Consider the following 21,112-nt stretch of genomic DNA (forward strand, 5'->3'; position numbering starts at 1 on the left):
AAGAGTTCACTCATATAACAGACACACTGACATTACATAGAATTAAATAATTTAAATTAAATAAAGAACAAGAATAGATAAAGTTTGTAATTTTAACTTTTCTTTAATCATTCAAATTGAATGTAGATAGTGGAAGATCTTGTGATGACCTGACACCACTAAATTACTTGAAGTTTTAATAAGGCAATAACAAACAGGAGAATATGTTCACTCCCATGGGTAAAGCTGCACTACGACCTCACAATGAAAACACAATCACAGGAAAATCGATACTTTGAAGCTAAAGGGGGAAGGAAAGTTTGACATTTGACCTCCTCACCTCATATTCCTGCGAGAGTTTCAGGTTGTCATTGGCTTTGAGCAGCTCCGTGTGTTCAGCCAGCTCCGAGATAGGGATAGGAGGGTGGTTCATCATACCTGCTCAGCGAGAAAACAGAGAAAAAACATGTTTAAGATGACGGCAATACAATTCGAACAATGAAAACAAAATATTATTTAAGAAGTGGTAGTGGTGAGGAAGCTTGTGCACAGCATACACTGCAAAAATGTGCCGAGTACTGGGGTTATAGTGACCACGCTGGAGTTCAAAAAGTGTATCTGTCACTGATTGGTTGAAATATTTTAACAACCAAATAAAACAATGGCCGTTATACATTATACAGCTGCAAAATAGCATATGAGCCTATAAAACATAACTGAAATAACGCCTCAGCTATTAATGTGTTTATACTCTGAAAACACCATAGCTACTGTTGCCATGCAAAGTTTTGGCGTTATTGTAAGTGCGTGAAGCCCTAACCTGGGACAGAGGCGGAGCCAGACATTTTTGGTTGGAAGAGCTAAGATTTTCAATGTGGATGCTCACTTAACATGTTAATATAGAGCTTTTTAACAATGGAGAGCATCCCCCAACTCCTACCATGTTTGCGTCACTGTTTTAAGCTTATATGTAGTTTGCCCCTGTAGTAATTTATAAAACCTAATAATAAATTATTTTATTTTTATTGTAGTCTCATTTTAAACTCTTGGAGGTTGCCATTTGATCATATTAACTGAGATTGGATGTGTTACGAAATCTTTGGGGGAGCTATGGGGGTGCCTGGACCATTCTAGTGGAGGCTAACCCCTCCTCAAGCCTCTTCCTGGCGCCGCCCCTGACCTGGGATCATGTGAGGAGTGAGGTGACCACAAATAATATGTAGCTCGTCAGGCGTGTTTCAGAAGGTGCAAAGCAAGCAAGCTACTATTTCTGCCAGTGATAAATTCCTCGTATATAAAAAAGCTTCAATGCCCCTTTAATATTATGTTATTTTCAATGAGATATCACGAGAAAGCCTTTTACTAGTACCAATATTCACAATGTGCTGTTGCCACTGCGCCACTGTAATCAACCCCGCTGTGCGCTCCAGTCTGCTAATCCATTTAGACGCATAATGCTGGGGCCATGTAATGGAATATGCAGCAGCCATAGATTGGTGCTGTGTCCCTGCATGTGGCCAAGGAAATACTTAACACGTTCATATTTTTAGTCAGAGCCCCATTTCCCGCTGAGTGCATGGGGTCGTAGGTCAACACAACGTCAACATCGCTTCTCAAAGGGCATGTCTTAGCTTAATTGAGCATGAGAATCTGCCTAATCATATTAAAAGGCTAGCATTTTCTCCTTATTAAAGATGCTTAATATCACTTACAATGTCAAGGCTGGTGAGTATATTTTAGCTGACTTTGTGCACTGTATACAAAACGAGGTGGGCGGGTGTTACTCTATGGGGTTTGTAATAAACTCTCTTAACTAAATTGTAATGATTCGATTGATTAGTTAATTATGGATAATTTGGTCCAAACAATTGCTTATAGTACTATACATTTAATATTGAAACATTGATAGACTGCCTGAATATCTCACTTCTTTGTTGAACCTGAATATGTGTACTTTTAATATAGGATTGTATAATTGTCATGCATGCAAAACTAGACACAGTGCCACAAATGCACTTTAATAATCTGGTGATAAACATTTATACTCACACCTGCTCCTGTTTTTAATGTTTTAAATGGACTTATAGTTATTTGTTTGTTTTGTTTTTGTATTGTTCTGCATTTTAACAGGGCACCCATGAAAAGAGAGTCTGAGCGCTCTCATTTCGTGCTCACTGTATAAATAAAAATAAATGGAAATAGAAACAGCTCATAGATTTTCTGCCATTTTGTGTATTACAGTGTTGAATGTCACTTGCTCATATAGTGGTCGGCTACGTTGAAGAGAAAGACAGATCTCCCAAGCCTGACATCTTTTAATTAGTAATGCCAATCTATTTTATAATGTAGTGGCATTAATTACATGAAGATTAACAAAGATTACAATGCTATGGATGGTGTGACATCTTCCACTAAACGCCGTGCTCGTTAAAAGTTTTGTAGCAAGCACAGATGCCCTTTAAACCAATCGTCTAAATGCTTTCCTCTAAATTAATATTATTTTGTTGTTGCTAATTAATTATTACTCCTTACTACCAAACAAAGAAAACCTTGTAATAATATGAGGACACGTTTTATGCAAAAACTGTTTATTTGTGCTCTGTTTTTCGGAGAGCTAACAAACCGTGGAGATATTGGTGGCAGCTCTCAAGAAGTGTTATTAATCACTTCTGCGACGGGGATTCGGCAAGATAAGCACGGGGAAAAATAACAAATTAAATTTAGTTGGCAGCTCCAAATTCAAAAGGAAAGCTATCAGAAGCTCTGAGAAAAATAAGAATTGTATGTAATTGTTGAGGTCCTGACTCCTCGGTGAGATAGAACACGAGCGGTGTGTTTGAGCCCAGATCAAAGACTGTTTGTGCTATACTTTTGCAGTGTGAATAAATTAATCAAATTCTATCAGGTGCTCTAGGTTGCTGTTTACTGTCTGCATGGGAAAGAGCGTGAACGTTTGGACACTCTTATCAGGCCAAAGTGTTTACCTGCACAACAAACTTAAGGTTTCTGAGTTACAATTTGTTTATCTATCCAAGAAACTTGCCAAAAAGTTGGTTTGAAAATGTTTTCTCCGTATATGCCTACTTTGTGTGTCTGACTGGGGCTAAAAGGTGCTTTGCAAAACAGTAGAATCAAATAAGTTGATTTAATTCAGTATTGCAATTAAAATGTATCACTGCAAAGATAATGAAGTTATCAAAGTATTCATTTCAATATAAATTAAATAAGCGTTAAACAACAAGCAGCCGTGCGTTATGTAGTTTTAAGTCGCAGAACATCACGACAGGCAGCGAAGTGGAAGTGGTGTTCCTCCACGAAGTACATTAAAACTGCAGAACGCACGGCTCCTCGTTGTTTAATGCGCTGTTACTGTGGCTACAAACTGAAATGTCTCACCTGTGAATCTGTAAACCCTGTTCTCTGTCTGTAAATGTCTCGAATATCAGTTATTTCAGTGTTTTAAATGAAACTAGCCCCTGCATTCTACTCACAGCAGGTCAGCATTTGTTTACACGTCGTGACATGTCATGGCGAGGGCGGCAGAGCAGTGATATACAACGTGATTTAAGCGCTGTCGGACGACTTGTGCTCTATGCAGAATTAACGCACCGCAGTTAGCCCTTGGAATGCTCACTGACCGTGGTATAATAATTAATAATATATAGATGGATATATTTTGTATAGGCCCAAAACGTGTTAGTTAAGCTCTAAAAATATTGTAAAAGATTATTATTAGGGGTTTTATTTATAGCTGTAGTTTCTGTATTTTTATTCATGAAAATTAACATGAACATACTGTATTTCAACTTTATAGCATGTTTTACTATATCTGTGTCTTTTCAGAATCGTATCGTACTTCACTGTTTAAAAACCCTACTACTTTTCCTATTTGTGTACACTGTACTGTGAAATCAGTGTCTGTGTCCCTGTGTTATTCAAGGACAATTTTAATCCCATCCAATGCTTTATAACGCTCTAATTGTTTTCTAAATTCCTTCACATCTGCATAAATTTTCACATCCTAATCAAGAGTGTGATCAGTGAGTCCGACAAAACCAACTCCCATTTAATTACACATTTCCGATCCTTCTCCACTCTCCGTATACGAGTCGTCCTTGATAAGTCAACGTAGTTCCTTTTTACCCATAGAATACTTGTAAAGTGTGTGTTAAAAGACAAAATTCAAGCAGAAGGTAAGGAGCAGAAGGGATGAGCCTCCAGCAGACACAATCCAGAATCTAGAGGATTTTGCCGAGAGCGGGGGACAAAGAGGTTATGAAATGTTGAGCCATTGTTTGTGAAAGCTCTAATTAATTTTGCTTGTTAGCGGCATGTGCACAAAAGATGTAGTTAGTTGGAAAATGCAACGGGAAAGTGAAGGAGTAGAGGAGTGAGGGATAACATGGCTGCGTCCAAATCTCGTCCCTAGCGCTTTAGCCCTTTGCACTACATTCATGGGTTTCAGCTTCCGGATATAGGTGACATTTTGAAGACTTCTGACCATTCAAAAGATGTGATATTTTGTTTTAAATGGTTAGTTGCTATGGCGACAGCTCTGCCTTTTCATAATTCTGAAGCCCATGGATAGATAGTGAAGGAAGTAGGCTAATTTGGCTGGACCAAATTGCACAGATTATATTGTGATGTGCTGGAAAGGTTGAGTAACTGTAGACAAAATAACATAAATCAATGAGGTTTTTGACTGGCTTTTTGCCTCAAGAACAAGGGAAAATTCGGGATTTAACATTGCAGTTATATTGAGTAAAATCCATTATATATTTCTAGGTTAATAGGGATGAAATTCGGACACAGCAGGTTTACCTAGCCACCATCTTTAACATCAACGGGTTATTTTACACAGTGAGGATTAATGCCCAGGCTCAAGTGAATGGCATCCAAATTACAGGCAAAATAAAAGCAGGGTATCTCAAAATCATAGTAAAAATTAGTGCCAAATGCACAGCTGCATCATGGGAAAAAATAAAGCAAATGATCTAAAAATTGGAGGCAAGCAGGGCCAGATAACACACAGGAACAAAACCCATATAAAAAAAGGTGAGACTAACTTTCACCATTCAAATCTGCATCACTCTGTGGACTGCTTAGACCAGAGTCTGCAAAAAATATAGGCAGATGTTTTATGACAGCTACAATGCAACACAATGCGAAATAAAGCGATAGCATATGGAAGCACGAAAATCAATAGAATTCTTAACAATTTATGAAAGTGCACATTCAGTCAAGAAGCACAGGCGTCCACCGTCACATAATAGTTATAGAGAAATGGATTTGCCATCTTGGAGCTTTAACGAACAGCTGTCAGATCGAAAACGCCCGCTCCGATGAATAAAGACACAAACAGAGAGCGGGGAGAACCAGCTTATGTTTCCCCGGCGAAAACGAAACCCTCAAGGAAGCCATTGTCCACTACTAACTGCTGAGCTACTGGGAGTGAGAGGTGTGGAAAAGCATGTGCATTCTTATTTGACAGTCGAGAAGCCGGGGCTGATGGGAAGTCAGGGCTCTGAGGGAATAGACGGAGGTTCAAAGTGTGGAGTGGAGCAGCAGAGGTAGGCAGGGAGTCCTCAGAGGAAGGAGCATGTGGAAAAAGTCTAAGGTCTCCCCAGCTGTTCAAGCAGAAACAAACCAGATGTGACAGCTTTCAGCGCAAGTGGACAAGTGGGTGAAAGACGGCGGTGCCAAGAATCCACCCAAAACAGTGGTGCATGTGAAGACTGAATTATGTTTCGATGTTTTATTTCTTTACACTATATCTATATAACTACCTTTTTGATTAAGACGCATTTTGGGTTTGGGATATTGCTTTGAACTGAAAAAATGTTTGCTTGAATATGGATTGTTGCAACAATTTAAAACACAGTAATAGCGGGGCAAGAGAAAGAGGATTGTATGGAAAGTGAAAGCGTTACCATGGTAATTACTTGGCAGTTACTTAAAAAAGACATATGGTGCTTGAACTCGCTATATAGTTGTAATCTACAGCACCCGTGGATCGTTACGCTATCATTTGCACATTTTAAATAGCAAAATTCAACTAAAACAAGCTAATAAATTAAACAAATCCACTGCCCAATGGGAGATGACGTCACTGTAAACGTCGTAACAACAAAGAGCCATGAAGTTGTCGGACCCTCCTATGGATATTTGCAGGTCTAGAAGCTTTTTTTTTTTTTTTTTTTTATTCATTTATGCCAACGTTACTAAACACAACGCTGCTAAATCCTATGCAAAAATAAAATTGTAGAACGAAGTAAGTACAGAGAAGTGGACGTCAGTAAAAACAAGGGTTGATCCGCAGTATTTGGGCTTAGATTCGTTGTTTTGAACAGAAAAATGTTCGGAGGTTACTGATAATTGAATACTGATTGTTCCAGCACCATACAGCAAAGTAATAGCAGCGTAAAATAAAGAAAATTGCGTGAAAGATGATCGCGCTACCGTGCTAATTACTTAAGAAAACAGGACACGATAGCTATGAACCAAGTAGAGTTATTAGTGTTTTCCTGGTAATAATATAAAAGCAAAGCTGCAACGTGCATTATCATTGTTACCATGGTTTCAACCTCAATGCTATTATTGGCCTATAATGGAAAATGTTGTTATATTGTCTTGCATTGTATCGTATCTTTACTGTGTCATAAAATATTGATTCACGTCAGAACACATACATCACATGAGCCCGCTACTACCTTTGATTAAGGGTATGTGCTTAGAGTGGGCAATGTTGAGAAAAAAATAGATCTTAATGTGTATTTGGAGTATCCAGATAACAGTAATCTGAAAATATTTTAGCAATCCAACAGAAATATGCAAAAATGTGTTTTTAATATGAGTGGGGGATCAGATAAGAAGAAGTTTACAACATAAATCTGTTCCATTTTCAAATTCTGGATCAGCTCTGTTTGCAGCGTTTTGAGGTTTTTGTTTTGTCTTTTTTTTTTTTTTTACATCTCCAACGTGTTAGCGCCGTATGACCGACTCGCACTCTGAGGACTTCAGGGACCGGCCTCCTGCTGGTGCCCAGAGTCAGGACTAAACACGGGGAATCAGTGTTTCAGTTTTATGCAGCTAAAACCTGGAAGATGTGAGACAGGCCTCTACTTTGGCAATGTTTAACTCCAGGCTCAAAACGGTTCTGTTTAGCTGTGCATATGACTGAAAGTTTTTGTTGTTTTTTTTGGTTTGATTTGGTTTTGATTTAGTTACATTGTGATTTTAATGTCTTTCTTATTGTGTAAAGCAGTAAAGAATTGTGCTATACAGATAAACTCGCCTGGCCTATTATAAACAATTTGCTCAATATAAAAATTTAGCATCTCTTCAAAACTGCATCAAGAACTTTCAAAATACTACTTTAAATAGTCAATATTATTATTTTATCACTATATTGTTCGTAATCGTCTTAACAGTGTCATAAAATATTGATTCTTGCCAGTACACACTGTTGAATGCACTAAGCTATTAAAAATCTTCAGTTATGAATTGATACTCTAAGCCTGTAATTATTCATGTGGTAATTATTAGGCATTAAACTGGCTTTTCCACCACGTTCACATTCGGGAGGCAAGAGGGTATCGGGCGAAATGAGTGCGCTAAAAAATGAAGACGTCGAACAAGCCCTCTCTCACTAATTGATTTGTGACAGTGACTAATTAAAGCTGGCGGGGGGCGCTCTGATGCACTGTCTCCAAATGTCATTCAACGCAGTGGGAGGCGCCGGCACGTCTCGTGATGTTTATGTGTGTGTATGTGTGTGCATGTGTGCGCGTGTGTGTGTCTATAGTGTCTGTATATGGTGTGTGTGGGGGTGTGTCTATGGTGTGCGTATATGGTGTGTGTGTGTGTGTGTCTATGCTGTGTGTATATGGTGTGAGTGTATGGTGTGTGTGTCAATTGTGTGTGTGTATGGTGTGTGTAGGGTGTGTGTCTCTATGGTGTGTGTCTGTGGTGTATGTGTTTATGATGTGTGTGTCTATGCTGCACGTGTGTGTCTATGTGTGTATCTCTACAGTGTGTGTCTCTATGGTGTGTGTATGTGTCTACTGTGTCTCTTTGATGTGTGTGTGTGTTTCTGCTGTATGTGTGTGTGTCTCTGCTGTGTGTGTGTCTCTGCTGTGTGTGTCTATGCTGTGTGTGTGTATCTATGCTGTGTGTATGTGTCTATGCTGTGTGTGTGTATCTATGCTGTGTGTATGTGTCTATGCTGTGTGTGTCTCTCCTGTGTGTGTCTATGCGGTGTGTGTGTGTCTCTGCTGTGTGTGTGTGTGTGTGTGTCTATGCTGTGTGTATGTGTCTATGCTGTGTGTGTGTGTGTCTCTGCTGTGTGTGTGTGTGTGTCTATGTGGTGTGTGTGTCTCTGCTGTGTGTGTCTCTGCTGTGTTTGTGTGTCTATGCTGTGTGTGTCTCTGCTGTGTGTGTCTCTGCTGTGTGTATCTCTGCTGTGTGTATCTATGCTGTGTGTGTCTATGCTGTGTGTGTCTATGCTGTGTGTGTGTCTATGCTTTGTGTGTCTCTATGCTGTGTGTGTCTGCACTGTGTGTCTTTGCTGTGTGTGTGTGTCTTTGCTGTGTGTGTCTCTCCTGTGTGTGTGTCTATGCGGTGTGTGTGTGTTTCTGCTGTGTGTGTGTGTGTGTCTCTGCTGTGTGTGTCTATGCTGTGTGTGTGTCTTTGCTGTGTGTGTGTCTTTGCTGTGTGTGTCGAGTGCTGTTACAGCTGTTGCTGTAGTCTAAGGTAACGAGTGTTGATGTATGGGGAGTGTCAGTGGTTGTGTGAATATATGAAAATGAGCCCACGACTAGATCTGATTAAACATATGTGCTGGAGCAGGCAATACTGACAACAAAGTTACATGTTAATACTTAAATTTGGAGTATCGAAATATCAATAATCTCAAGATATTTTGGCAATCCAACAGAAAAAAAAAATACTTTTCTTCCTGGCATTTAATACTAGCTAGACAGGATATCTTGGTGTTTTATTGTTCTATGCCTGTGTATCATATTATTTGTATATTTGTTTTTATTATTATTATATATTTGTTGACTTATGTGAAGCAATTTGAGCAGCTGAAGTTATTTTAAGTGTAATTCTGAATCAGGTCTTTTTTATCATTTTGTTTTTTTTTATTATAAACAGTATACTCAATATTAAAATGTTGCATCTCTTCAAAACTACATCAGCAATTGTATTACTTTGACATACCGCCCACCTCTCTATGTGACACATAATACATAATATGTTTGGGATTGTTAGTGATTAGTATTTTGATATTAATTATGCTTTATTATAAATAGGTTCATTACTGAATGAAACAATTCAAGTATGGAAAGTATAAAAACTCTATATTCCCTTTTTCTTATGTTTGCCTTGAAAGTAATCATGTGGGTTTTCTTATGTAGATTCATATTATAATATGACAAAGCACGCATGTGAGGACAGATTATTAAAGACTAGACCATCCCTATTGTCAGCGGCTGTTCTACTATCTCAGGATTTCTAATGGTTCACGCTCCGAGTCCACGGCATAAGATTAAAAATGGATTGATAAAATGAATACGAGTGATGGCAAAACTGAGACAGCTTTTGGCAAGGGATTGACAGTAAATGTCCACTGATTCGTGCTGCTTCATTACCGTGCCCCATTTGACAATTAAACCCCAGGCACCACTGCACATAATGACCAAATGAGCCACTTAGCGCCCCCAGGAGTTATCGAACATCATAGCTGGTCCATCCGCAGAAGTATTGGCTTTAAAGCGCTGTCTGCGATGTCTTCCTCAACGCATTAGCCACGCTTAGTTTATTGGGCTAAGCTAATCTAAAACATGTTGTCTCACACGCAAAGGGCGAATGGTCAGTGGCGACGCAGCATATGCCAAGCCAGACCCACAGAGGCCTCGGATAAGTGGACTGGGAGTAACGCTCGTTTGAACAATGGCGGCTATTAGCTGATGGGAGGATGTTCACCAATGCTCACCGGCCCACTTAATTGGTCCAAAATTGTCCATTCAAATTAAATTCCCTGCGTGCGGAGATAACAACATCGCCCAATTCTGCGGAAACAATGGCACGGCTGTTGAATGAGAAGTCGTATAGCAGCGGATTGGTGAAGCTAAAGACATGGAATTTCTATTATTTAAAAAAAGAAGCGAGCAGTGTGCAGGGAGCAAGTCAGAGAGACAAATACACACAATGACCCTTTATAACCTTGTCATTAAAGAGGCACTCCACGAGGCCTGCATACCAAGCAGATGGCGACAGAAAATTGAACCACCGACAGAGGAATCCAATTGTGTAGCGTTTCTCTCTCTCTTGCTTTCGCTCTCCTCTCACTGATGCAAGAGTGTTTGGATTTTTTGTGTGGGCCTCTGTGGGCTTTTTGAGAAGGCTCACTTTTTGAAACTCAAGCCTTTTGATTGCAAGAGTGACTAGCCATGAATGACGGATAGATGGCTGACAGACAAAGTAGGCTCAGGGACAAAGAGGTGAGCAGTAAAAATGGGGAAAAAACATGAGAAAGGCAGGAGGGGGAGGTTATTTTCCAGCAAGTTTATAGGAAAACTATCAAAATTTGGGAGACAGTGGGGCTAGTAAAAGTCATAACTAGAATGAAATCAATATTTACATTTGATTTTTGATGGTTGTTTACGCAAGCAAAACCATTCTGATTATGTGTATGTGTGAGCAACGGTTGCATTTGAAAGACAAAGTACAATACATTTTAAAATAGCTCTTTAAAGGTCCAATATTATGCAAAATTGACTCTTAAGAGCTTTAAACCATGTTATAATGTTGTTACCTCATCAAAAACGTACCTGGAGTTGTGTTTTGTTTCATTCACACATCTTTAAGTAACCATTTATTATTAGTCTGTCTACATCTCCAAACTTCAAAATGCCCTGTTCCACTTTGTGATGTCATCAAGTGGTAGTTTGCAAATTAACAGCTCCTTTTACCTTTATTCAGTACAGATTGGCAATTCCAGGGCTGAAATGATCCAAGTAATTCGAGTAAAGGTGCATGAAGTTTAAAAACACAGTGGAGCACTTCCTGTATTACCACATGACATCACAAGGTGGAACAGAGTGTTTTCTGTTTGAGAGAAGAACACAGACTAATTATACAGGGTTTGTGTGTTAAACATGTGTGAAAGAAACAAAACTCCAGCTATGTTTTTATTGAGAAAAACATTACATAGATCAGAAAAAAGCGTAATATGGGCACTTTAAATCTATAACAATTGTAAGTAAATATTTTGCCTTTTATTTTTTATTGTCAAAATCTGAACAACTAGAAAGAAAAAAGATTACACAAATTGGATGTAACTACGCATGAAATTTGAAGTCCAGAAATCAGATAGTCAGATGTTGGTGTAAATATGTAAACGTAGCCACTGTGAAATGATTTAACACTGAAAATGCTAATACTAACTATTTTTTGTAACTATATTTTTCTGTTTTTTTGTAATAAGTTGTAGCCCACATGCAATCTCTCAAGTTGACAACATAAAGATATGCACCATCTTGAAAGTATCCCACAAACCACTGCCCTTAGTTGTCAACGTTGGTTAAAAAATCCATCCCAAAACCCCCTGTCAAAATGTCAAAAATGAATTCCATTTGTCTAAGTTCTGCCATTCTTAAGCTTGTTGGGGGGATAAGAAGAAAGCCACTTGAAATCCACTCTCAAATGAACTGCTACAAGAAGAGCCACAATCCTAATCTGACGTCTCACCTCAAAGCAACCATGGAAAGTGGGATTTTACTTCAAACTCCCTAAACAACAGCGCCCTGTGACCTTGCCTTAAATGCACGGAGTCCGATTATCATTTTACGGCTGTGTAATGGCTCGGAAAAGCAGACAAGAGAAAGATGTCATCCAGGCTTTAGGTGGCGATGCCTCTGAGAATGAGGGTGGGATTGGATGTGCTCTGTTGTTAACACCTGGCTTTAGCCCGGATAAGCATCAGATGGAGGTGAGAGGAAAGAGGAAGCAGTCCAAAACACAAGAAAAAATGTCTCGTCTAACAACATCGCCTTTGCAGGTTGTCGATATCAATGAGAAAATGTTATATATATATGTGATTGTAAAAAAACAACAACAAAAATAACATTTAAACGCACACTATGTGATTAGAAATGTAAATTGTAGTCATAGCACGTGCTGGGTGATTTTAGCTTTGTTGCATCATTAGCTAGTTTTGCAAGTTAAATCTATTTCCAAGGATTATACAGTTTGGAGGTTTTTTTTTAGGTAGGACTGATGACAGTGTTACATTTCCCTAGATAAACTGTAAAATATGAAAATGTTATCTATTAGAAACACTTACACCAGTAATATTAATTCTAAGGCTGATATCGTCTTAGGTGGGTTTCTAGTTACACCAAAGTCATTCACTCAATAATTACCACTCCAATCCTGTAGCAGATTAGATTTGGGAGTGCAGAGAAGGGATCACATATATTAATTAAATTTACCATAGCAATTAGTTATCTTGCTCATAGTGTTTAAATCAAGTGTTAGCATAATTACTAAAGTTAGTCTTAAAAATGCTGGTGGTTAGGGTTAGGATGAGCATGTCCTGGATCGTACCTGGAGTCTGGAAGTTGATTCGTCTCATTTCCACTGGATCTGTGGGATGGTGCGGAGTGATATCTGCGTTGTTCAGCAGACATTTTGTGCGAGGTTCAGATTCCTTTCTTTTACGGCTAAAAAAGTAAGGATAAAAAAATAATTAAATGATGAATACTGCATCAGGTGCGTAGTCTTGATGGGTAACCTTGTCAGAGATAAGACCTTTCTCTACTAAAAATCTAACCTGGATGCCAAACCCTGTCGACCCCGTATTACATGTTTTATGCTGAGCCAAGCTATTTTACCCTTCCCTGCAAAATCCAATAAAGTGCAGCTAAAACTTACCTGTCAGGTTTGCTGTTTCCATAGAAAGCAATGGGAGTCAAATAAATAAAGATGGCAAAAAGACAACACACAAGGAGAACAGGGGAGAGGGGAAGGCGAGAAGAGAGAGAAATCAATAGAGCACACTTTAAAATTCACAGGGGTCAGTGTTGGGCTCGCACAGTAAAGCTCATCTGCGGTGGAGAGTGGGTGTATGTGTGTGTGTGTATGTTACAATGTTGTGTCAATGAATAGTGAAGCCAGGATTATATATATGTTGATGCTTCTTCCATTTAAGTGTTTGTGTGTCAGTGAATGTGTGCGCGGGGACTCGGGGCGGGGGGTTTCGGATACAGATGGGAAGGGCCAATGTCAGGGCCAAGGGCAGACCCGGGAAACACTATTCACCAGGGAGAGATGGGCGAGCGAGGTGAAGAGAAAGACAAGAGAAAAAGATCCAAGGAGAGATGTTACTCTCCCTAACCACCGACAGAAGGTAAAGCAGGGTCAGACAGTGTGGGATCATCTGACACTCTGAGCTGCACTCTGTCCCCTCACCAGCTCTCGCTCTGGGTGTGCCCTATAATGTGGGCCATCTCAGAGAGGGAATTGTACTGCCAAATGGATTGACTAAAGGTGCACACAACTAAGCTGTATATACAATTGTGAATTTAAACAGTCAGCCATAATGGAATATGTATTAGTTTTAGCTTCAGGCAAGTTTGTTCTCAAAAAATCTTTCTTCATTCTCCTCACATCCAAAAAACACCTATTATGAAGAGAAAAAATGACTGTGTATACAATATATATGCATTTCATATATCTTTATACATCGGACATAAAAAATCTCATGTCGATACTGTTGAATTATTATTATTATTATCAATCTTGAGAATTTAAATAGATATTTTTGATGTTTTCAAAAAGAAGCAAATGTAATGGACAGCCACAGGCTAATGTGGAACATCTGTTCAACAGAAATTAGAACAGTCTCTCAGAGAAGAGCACTGTTCTATTTAACATAAAGAACAGACCGGGTGCTTGAGAGTTTTCTGCCAATCCTATTATGCAAAACACTGAAGGCTGGAGGAGCCTTTTGAAAACGTGCAGTGCTTGAATTGTGTGGAAACTGTAGAGTATATAAATACGCTCCAGTTTATTTGGGTCTAACCTATTCTTGGGTTGATTCTGGAGTCATTATGTAATTTGCACCCAAACAAGGAACATAAATGCAATTCAATTTACCTGTCCTTCCTCTGAGAGTGAAAATATCAGCTATACACGCACTTCACAACATTACTCTGACATATGTAATAATTCCCACTGGCCTGTTTGCATCAGACAAACAAAATTGTAAATACACTACCACAATTTGGTCTCATTTGATGTTAAGTCCTTTTCAAATGGGACAAAAGATTGAGAGATAACTCACTTTTTGTACAGGAGAATAGCGATGACGATGCAGATGATGAAGACCACAGCCAGGACTGGGCCCACCACCCAGATGAGCCCATCTCCTCCGGTCTCCACAGGCAGAGGGTCCACATGGGACTCTGGAGTCATCACTGTGTCAGTGTATGGACTGGTGGCAAACATTTTCTAAAAAGAAAAAAGTTAATGGTATTATATCATTTAGATGGATTTCCTCTCAGGGAATAGAGAAAATAAAAATCTAAGTTAACAGAACCAACTTGACTCATAGTTACAGTATGTTACAAGTTAAATAAAACAAATATCTCATTAGAGGTGCATCTATTGGCCTTGATATGATGGAGGCTCCTACCCCAGACGTGGCGTTGAGCTCAGCCAACAGGAAGAAGACATACTCCTGCGCTGGCTCCAGGGGCTTGTTCTCACAGCTGCTGTGGCGGTGGTCCGAGCCCACAGTGAAGCTGGAGGGCAGCTGTCTGAAGCACGCTGTGATGTACGGCTTATTCTGGTCCAGTTGGGCCAACTGACGCCGTGTCCGCCGCTTCAGGGTCACCTCACGCAGCAGCTGAGAGGAGGGCAATAAAAACAAGAGCTTTCATTTAATCATACATACACTATTAATTTTAATCATATCATTTATAGCAGACCAAAAGGTTTATTAGGCTTTAAATTGCCTTAACTGAGCTGAGACTAAAGAAAACAAATAGCTGGTTTGTCACTGCTTGTACAAAAAAAAGCTGCAAACACTTTGGCAAAATTCCATGTAGAGTTCCAGCCCAGTACACCACCCAACTGCTGCCGTTCACCGCAGACAGAGGCAGCAGGGGAATGTCTGTAATCCCAAATCCAATGGGGATGTGAGCGGTTGATCTGCTGCTCAAGGTGACCCCGAGACATGGAAGAGACTGAAGACTTGGTAATTCTCTGCACTGCATGCTTCAGGGGACAAATTAGCATAGCAGAGATGTACTTATGAGAGCCCCATCTTCAACAACACTATTTCACCCCTGCTATGAAAACAAGGGTGGCTTTAGGAGTTCAGTTTTTGCAGTGAACAGCTTGAGAAATTAGTTCTTTGTGTTTATTCAATGACTCAAGTACAATAAGCTTTAAAATGTGCAATTCCTACCTCTTCTATGTCCATCTCATCTGGATTCTTCAGATTTTTGACTGTTCCTGAAGTCCGTTTTAGAGGCACCACAACCACATAGTAAATTCTACAAACAAAACAAGAAACGTCAAATAAGTTCAAATATAGGAGAAAAAAATATGTGTAGTTTTTTTTATGAACAATGTAGATTTAGAATCCAGAGAAACTGCTGGCCAAGAAACGATATTTTTGGGCTGATATGTAGAGCTGATTTTGATAATACGATTTGAAATAACTACAAACTCATCCACTGCTGTTGGCCTAATCATAATATCGCTGATAGCCGACATGCTAAAAAGTGCAAATATCTAAAAAGTGCAAATAACTTCCATGTCTATAATAGAAAAACAAGAAAAGGGGCAATAAGGAATCAGGGAGGGAGGGGATAAAGGTGGCACAATATCTCAAAACCAAAATAACCATTGATATGATAAGACACTGACTTGATGTCCTTGCTCTCCACAGGTGGGAAGGACATAGTCAGCATGTTGTCTGCCTCTGCATAGATGTCCAGCTTGGGCTTCTTCAGGAGCATAGGTGCCGTGCGGGCGACCACGCGGTGCCTTGGACCCCCATCCACGCTCTCCTGGCAGGTCACCCTGAACTCATAGGTGCTGTTCGGCCTCAGACCAGTCACCAGGACCCTCATCTGTCTGGCATCCACGTCCATTTTTTGCCGGTTGTACTCAATCTGTAGTAAAGAAAATCATTACAAAAAAAGTTGAAGTTTACAGCTAAATAAACCAGTTACATTACAAAAACAAAAAAACTAAACTTACGGTGCACTTATATGGGGATCTGCTGTTAGAAAACTTCCATGAAAGCACTACTGTCGTCTTCGTTGCCCACTTGACTGTGAAATTCTTTGGGACATCTAATTAACAGGAAAAAATGAAAAATGTGGAAAAAGATTGTATTAAAAAGATGCAAATTATTTGAACAAACAGTACAGTTGCTTAAATTAGTTCTTTAAAAAAAAGATGTTGTTCCCCTGCAAAGTTCTTCTGGGTTGGAGAGTGGTTTAGCTGTGAGCTGTGATTGGCTGTGAGAAGGGCTTTGGTTAAAACACACAGCACATAAGACTCATGGATGACAAACCCGTGGAGCAGGGTGTGCCCACTGGCTAGCGGGCGTGACAGTGCCAACCCCTCTCACCTCGTACCATGACCTAAGTCTGCCATTAACAACTGGCAGATGTCTATTTTAGCTTCTGTTTCTCTTCGCGCTGAGTCGGGTTGCCACTGCCAACGCGCTGCACACTGGGCACAGAGACAGACCAAAGACACAGCATGCTAACAGTCCTCTGCAGTGCACCTGGGGAATGCCATGCCACAAGCTGTCTCATAGAAGAACAAGAGAAGGGGCAACAAGGAATCGGGGAGGGAGGGGATAAAGGTGGTACAATATCTCAAAACCAAAACCAAAACAACCGTTGTCTGCTTGTATATGGCTGAAAACTCCTGTTACAAATGTCCTACCTGGTGGTCTACTGGGATGAATAACTGTGTGAGTGCACTGGGCAAAGGGAAAGACTGGACTTCAGACCAAATACCACTTACCTCAAACTTCTTCCACATACACTCAAAAAGGCTGACTAGACTGACTGACTGACTGAGTTTACCTGGTTGGGGTTAGTGAAGTGAGAATCCCACGGCAAGCAAACATATTTAGTAATTTAGTTTCTGTTCTTGAAGTGAAGTGAAGGTGGTTGAAGGAGGGGGTGGGGCAGATTTCATTTTGTGGTTTTGTGTTTTATCCAATCCAACCCCCTGTCAACCAGACTGGAAGAGAAACAGCAAGCCCTACCTGTTGGGTCAAAGGCCACCGTCCGATACTGCATAGGGGGGCTGTAGGGCCCTGGACCTACACTGGTGTGAGCACGTATTTTCACATCATATGCTGAGTTGGGTTTGAGACTGTTGAGTACATAGCTGGACAAGTTGGGAGGGAGGTGAAGTTCTCGAGGTGCCTCTCCAGTCCCTGCCTCTTTATAGGCCAAGGTGTACTCAGTGATGACCCCGTTCCTCTCAGCCAGCACTGGAGGGGACCAGGACACTTGAACCGAGCAGCACGTCACGTTGGAGCCCTCATTTATCTGAGGGTACCCTCCAGGTGAATTCTCTGGGACATTAAGTTCCACTACAGCCTCGTCTCCGAAGCCCCCCCTGCTCTTGGCTGAGATTTTAAACATGTAGGCCGCTCCTCTGTGAATATTGCCAACAGTGTACTCTCGCTCTTGAGCTGAAAATTCTAGTGTGGCCAGAGGGGCGACATCTTTCCGTCCAAACTGGAGTCTGTAACCTTGTAAGTCCATTCCATTGGTCATGTCTGGAGGGTCCCAGCGAACCACGGCTGAAGTCTCTGAGTTCTGAGCCACTGACAGATAAGGCGGCCCTGGCACTGTAAGAAAAAAAGATTTACATGAATGCAAATGAAGACTTATATAACATTTTAATTCAATTTTATTTATAGAGCACTTTAAAACAACTTCAGTCCAAACTGCTTCACATAAAAGCCAACAAAAAGCAAATATACAGATAACATGATACATAGGAAAAGAACAATAAACCACTAAGATATCCTGTCTACCTAGTATTAAATGTCAGGGAGAAGAGGTGGGTTTTCAGACTAATCTTAAACTACATTAAAGACTGAGAGGATCTGACAGGCAGAGGGAGGCTGTGGATGCTGCCACAGAATTTTAATTTGCAAATATACTCTTGTGACATTGGCCTTGTTTTAGAAAATATTGTAAAAACGCAATACACAAATATAATTTACCAGTAAGTCTACATACAAAAAAGACAAGATGAATGGATTGACAGTAGACTACATTTCAAACACAGCCGACAAACCGAGACAGGTTGTGTTTCCTCAGCTTGGCAGCACCTCCTTAGAGCCTCTAAATTCTTGAGTGATCACTGCGCCCATTACAGTTTCATGATTCATGTAGGCAACAGTCAAAATAATTTCAGTAGAGCAAAGCATTACTAAAACTTTGAGCTGGGAACACAGGCTCTCTCCACTCAAAGAGTCATTGCCTGCTGTAAAATGGATGATCTACACTTGGGGTCTAGACACCATTCTTCAGAGTGGCCCAGTTTTGCCGTGCTTTATGGGTGACAAACGTTTCGTCCTAACCCTCCATTTAAGGCCCATCCGAATGATAGAAGCACCAGCGCTTATGGGGAGCTTTTAGTTCTCAAGTTGCCATCAAGGCGTTGTGAGAGATGACTGTGGCTGATTCACACTTGAGCCCTATCTCTCTGTAAATAAATTCAATCCCGGCCCACATACAAACAGTGAGTTGTGGGAGGCAACCGGCAAATATAATCAAAGTTGTGATCTGACAAACACAGGGATGAGTTAATCCAACAAACCTGACTAATGGTGCCTCACAGCAGAGCATGGGCACTCCACTTACAGATAGGCTTTTGTTTTAAAGAGACATTACATGAAAAAGAGACGTTTTCCTAACGGTTTTCATACTCCTAAGTAACAAAATAGCAAACAGATAATGATATTACCATTGTGTATGATTAGTTACATTTCTGCATTGTTTTGGCATTGCTAATGTTAACAATTAATTATATTTTTTACAGCACATATTTTGTGCTTTTTCTTAAAGCTACACTTTGTAACTTTTGGTGGTTGAGAGAATAGCTGCCCTGGAGATGTTATTGCCTTGCCTGGAATGTTCCACATAATGACCTATAACATCTCTATCTCCAGCGAGACAAGCAGGATTTCTGCGGTGAAGCAACACTGCACACAGTAAGTGTGCATGCCTTTAGCATTGAAACACATGCAACTACCGGTAAATAAACGTGAGATACGTAACAGACAGACTCTTGGATACAAGCAGGTAGAGGACCCATCACCAATGTTACATAGTGCTACTTTAAAGCCTGAATTTAATTGTGTTGTAAGAGCTACCTTAACAATTGAATTTCTCCACTGTGAGATGAAGAAAGCTTTATCTTAAAGGGCCCATAGTACACTGTTTTCTGATCCATCTTATAATCTTGTTTCCTCCTCACAAACATACCTGGAGTCGTGTTTTGTTTTGTTAAACACACAAACACTGCACATTTAGGCTGAGTTCTTCTTTCAAACTGAAAAATGCCCTGTTCCATCACAAGGTGGAACAGGGCATTTTGTGCTTTGGAGATGTAGACAGACTAATAATAAAGGGTTACTCAAACATAAAAAACACAACTCCAGGTCTGTTTTTGATGAGGTAACAACATTATAACATGACTTAAACCTCACAAGAGTCCACTGTGCATAATATAGGTCTTACTTAGAACTGTTCACGTCTAACATATGGGACAGTCAAATGGGGAAAGTTACTAGTTCCTCTTTCCAGTGTGTAGCGTTGAACTGTATAATAATAACATTTAAGGTTTGGAGGTTTTATTACTATAAATGACTTTGTGCTCTAGATGTTGCAAGTTAGAAAATGGTCATCTCCAACAGTTGCATTCATTTCCTTTTCCTAATGCATCTCTTTGGCCAGGCTGGGGAAAACACAAGTGTAGCTGTAGAGTGAACGCTGCTGTTAATGGGATAGCGGGGGTGAGACGGATCCTCCTAATACTCTGCAGTAGCGTACTATAGCTCAGCTTGGTGTCATTTAAAAGCCCACTCTGACCGGGCGTTCACGGCTCATCAAGGAAATCTAACCTGAGATAATGGTCTTGTGATGGCTTCCTGTGATGCTTGTGCATGCATTTGACATTTTAAATTTTACACAAACCTCAACAGGCTACGGAATAAAGTCGTTCCTACACTTGTGGTATTCACGCGTTCTATGGGTTATTTTTCACATTTTCACAAAAGTTTATTTTAGAGGTCTTAGTAGGTCAAGTGGAAACATACACAAGGCCATTCATTATTCAATTGTGCTGTTTCAAGGGAAATGCATATATTATACATTTCTAGTTTATACGCCAGATGTCCTGTGACAAAGTCCTACCCAAGGACAAAACTGAAGTACGTACTAGGCTGAGCAAGACGCTAACGCTAAACCCTTCTGTTGCTTTAGGTTAAGGATAGAGTTAAAAAATATATATATATATGTTAATTAATTCATTCATTATCTCAAAAATTCAAAACAACATAATATAAAAATTGAATCTCATTCGGAATGATAGACGCTGGAATAAAAAATCGTTCTCTAACATATTGTAATGATGTGATATTTTGTGTTTAGCTCAGTCGCTTGTCCGTTGATCTGAAAGTTTGCGGTTCGAATCCCACTCTCGACATACACACTATTGGTTAAGCGGTCAGATCCACTCACCCACAAGTTGCCGGTGTGATTCTAGCCTCCTAAAGATGAATACTGTCATCATGTCCTTGGGCAAGACACTTAACCTCGCCCCTTTTGTCTGCGTACACTGTTTACTTGCAACTGTTAATATGTTGTTGTTAATGTAACTGCTTTTGTATGTGACAATTGGTTACTATGCCGACAAATTAATGTTTGGGAGACCGGCTCTAGGAGTTGAAACTGTCATTGTTTTGCTCTTGTTTTGGAGTGGGTTACTGCCTCAAAAAATAAAACAACCAGAAGAAATTCGGGGTATTTCCTTACACCAGAACACTACACTATTTTCATAAAGGCAGTGC

The 21,112-nt window shown here is 40.0% G+C and overlaps 1 protein-coding gene across 4 annotated transcripts in view; it reads right to left on the bottom strand.

Moving 5' to 3' along the window:
* Window positions 1-21,112, bottom strand: part of ptprsa (protein tyrosine phosphatase receptor type Sa) — a 255,817-nt gene that overhangs the window by 46,039 nt on the left and 188,666 nt on the right. For 3 of the 4 annotated variants that reach the window (XM_055221435.1, XM_055221436.1, XM_055221437.1), the window contains 9 exons: window positions 17,285-17,878; window positions 16,258-16,352; window positions 15,922-16,169; window positions 15,458-15,545; window positions 14,681-14,893; window positions 14,330-14,496; window positions 12,592-12,707; window positions 5,046-5,093; window positions 320-417 (listed from right to left, as the gene is read on the bottom strand). In XM_055221435.1, coding sequence (XP_055077410.1) covers window positions 320-417; window positions 5,046-5,093; window positions 12,592-12,707; window positions 14,330-14,496; window positions 14,681-14,893; window positions 15,458-15,545; window positions 15,922-16,169; window positions 16,258-16,352; window positions 17,285-17,878 — 1,667 coding nt within the window. The remainder of the gene's footprint in view (window positions 1-319; window positions 418-5,045; window positions 5,094-12,591; window positions 12,708-14,329; window positions 14,497-14,680; window positions 14,894-15,457; window positions 15,546-15,921; window positions 16,170-16,257; window positions 16,353-17,284; window positions 17,879-21,112) is intronic. The other variant, XM_033965526.2, reaches the window with a different exon arrangement.

Source organism: Periophthalmus magnuspinnatus, chromosome 4 (genome assembly GCF_009829125.3).
Source record: "Periophthalmus magnuspinnatus isolate fPerMag1 chromosome 4, fPerMag1.2.pri, whole genome shotgun sequence".
Taxonomy (NCBI): domain Eukaryota; kingdom Metazoa; phylum Chordata; class Actinopteri; order Gobiiformes; family Gobiidae; genus Periophthalmus; species Periophthalmus magnuspinnatus.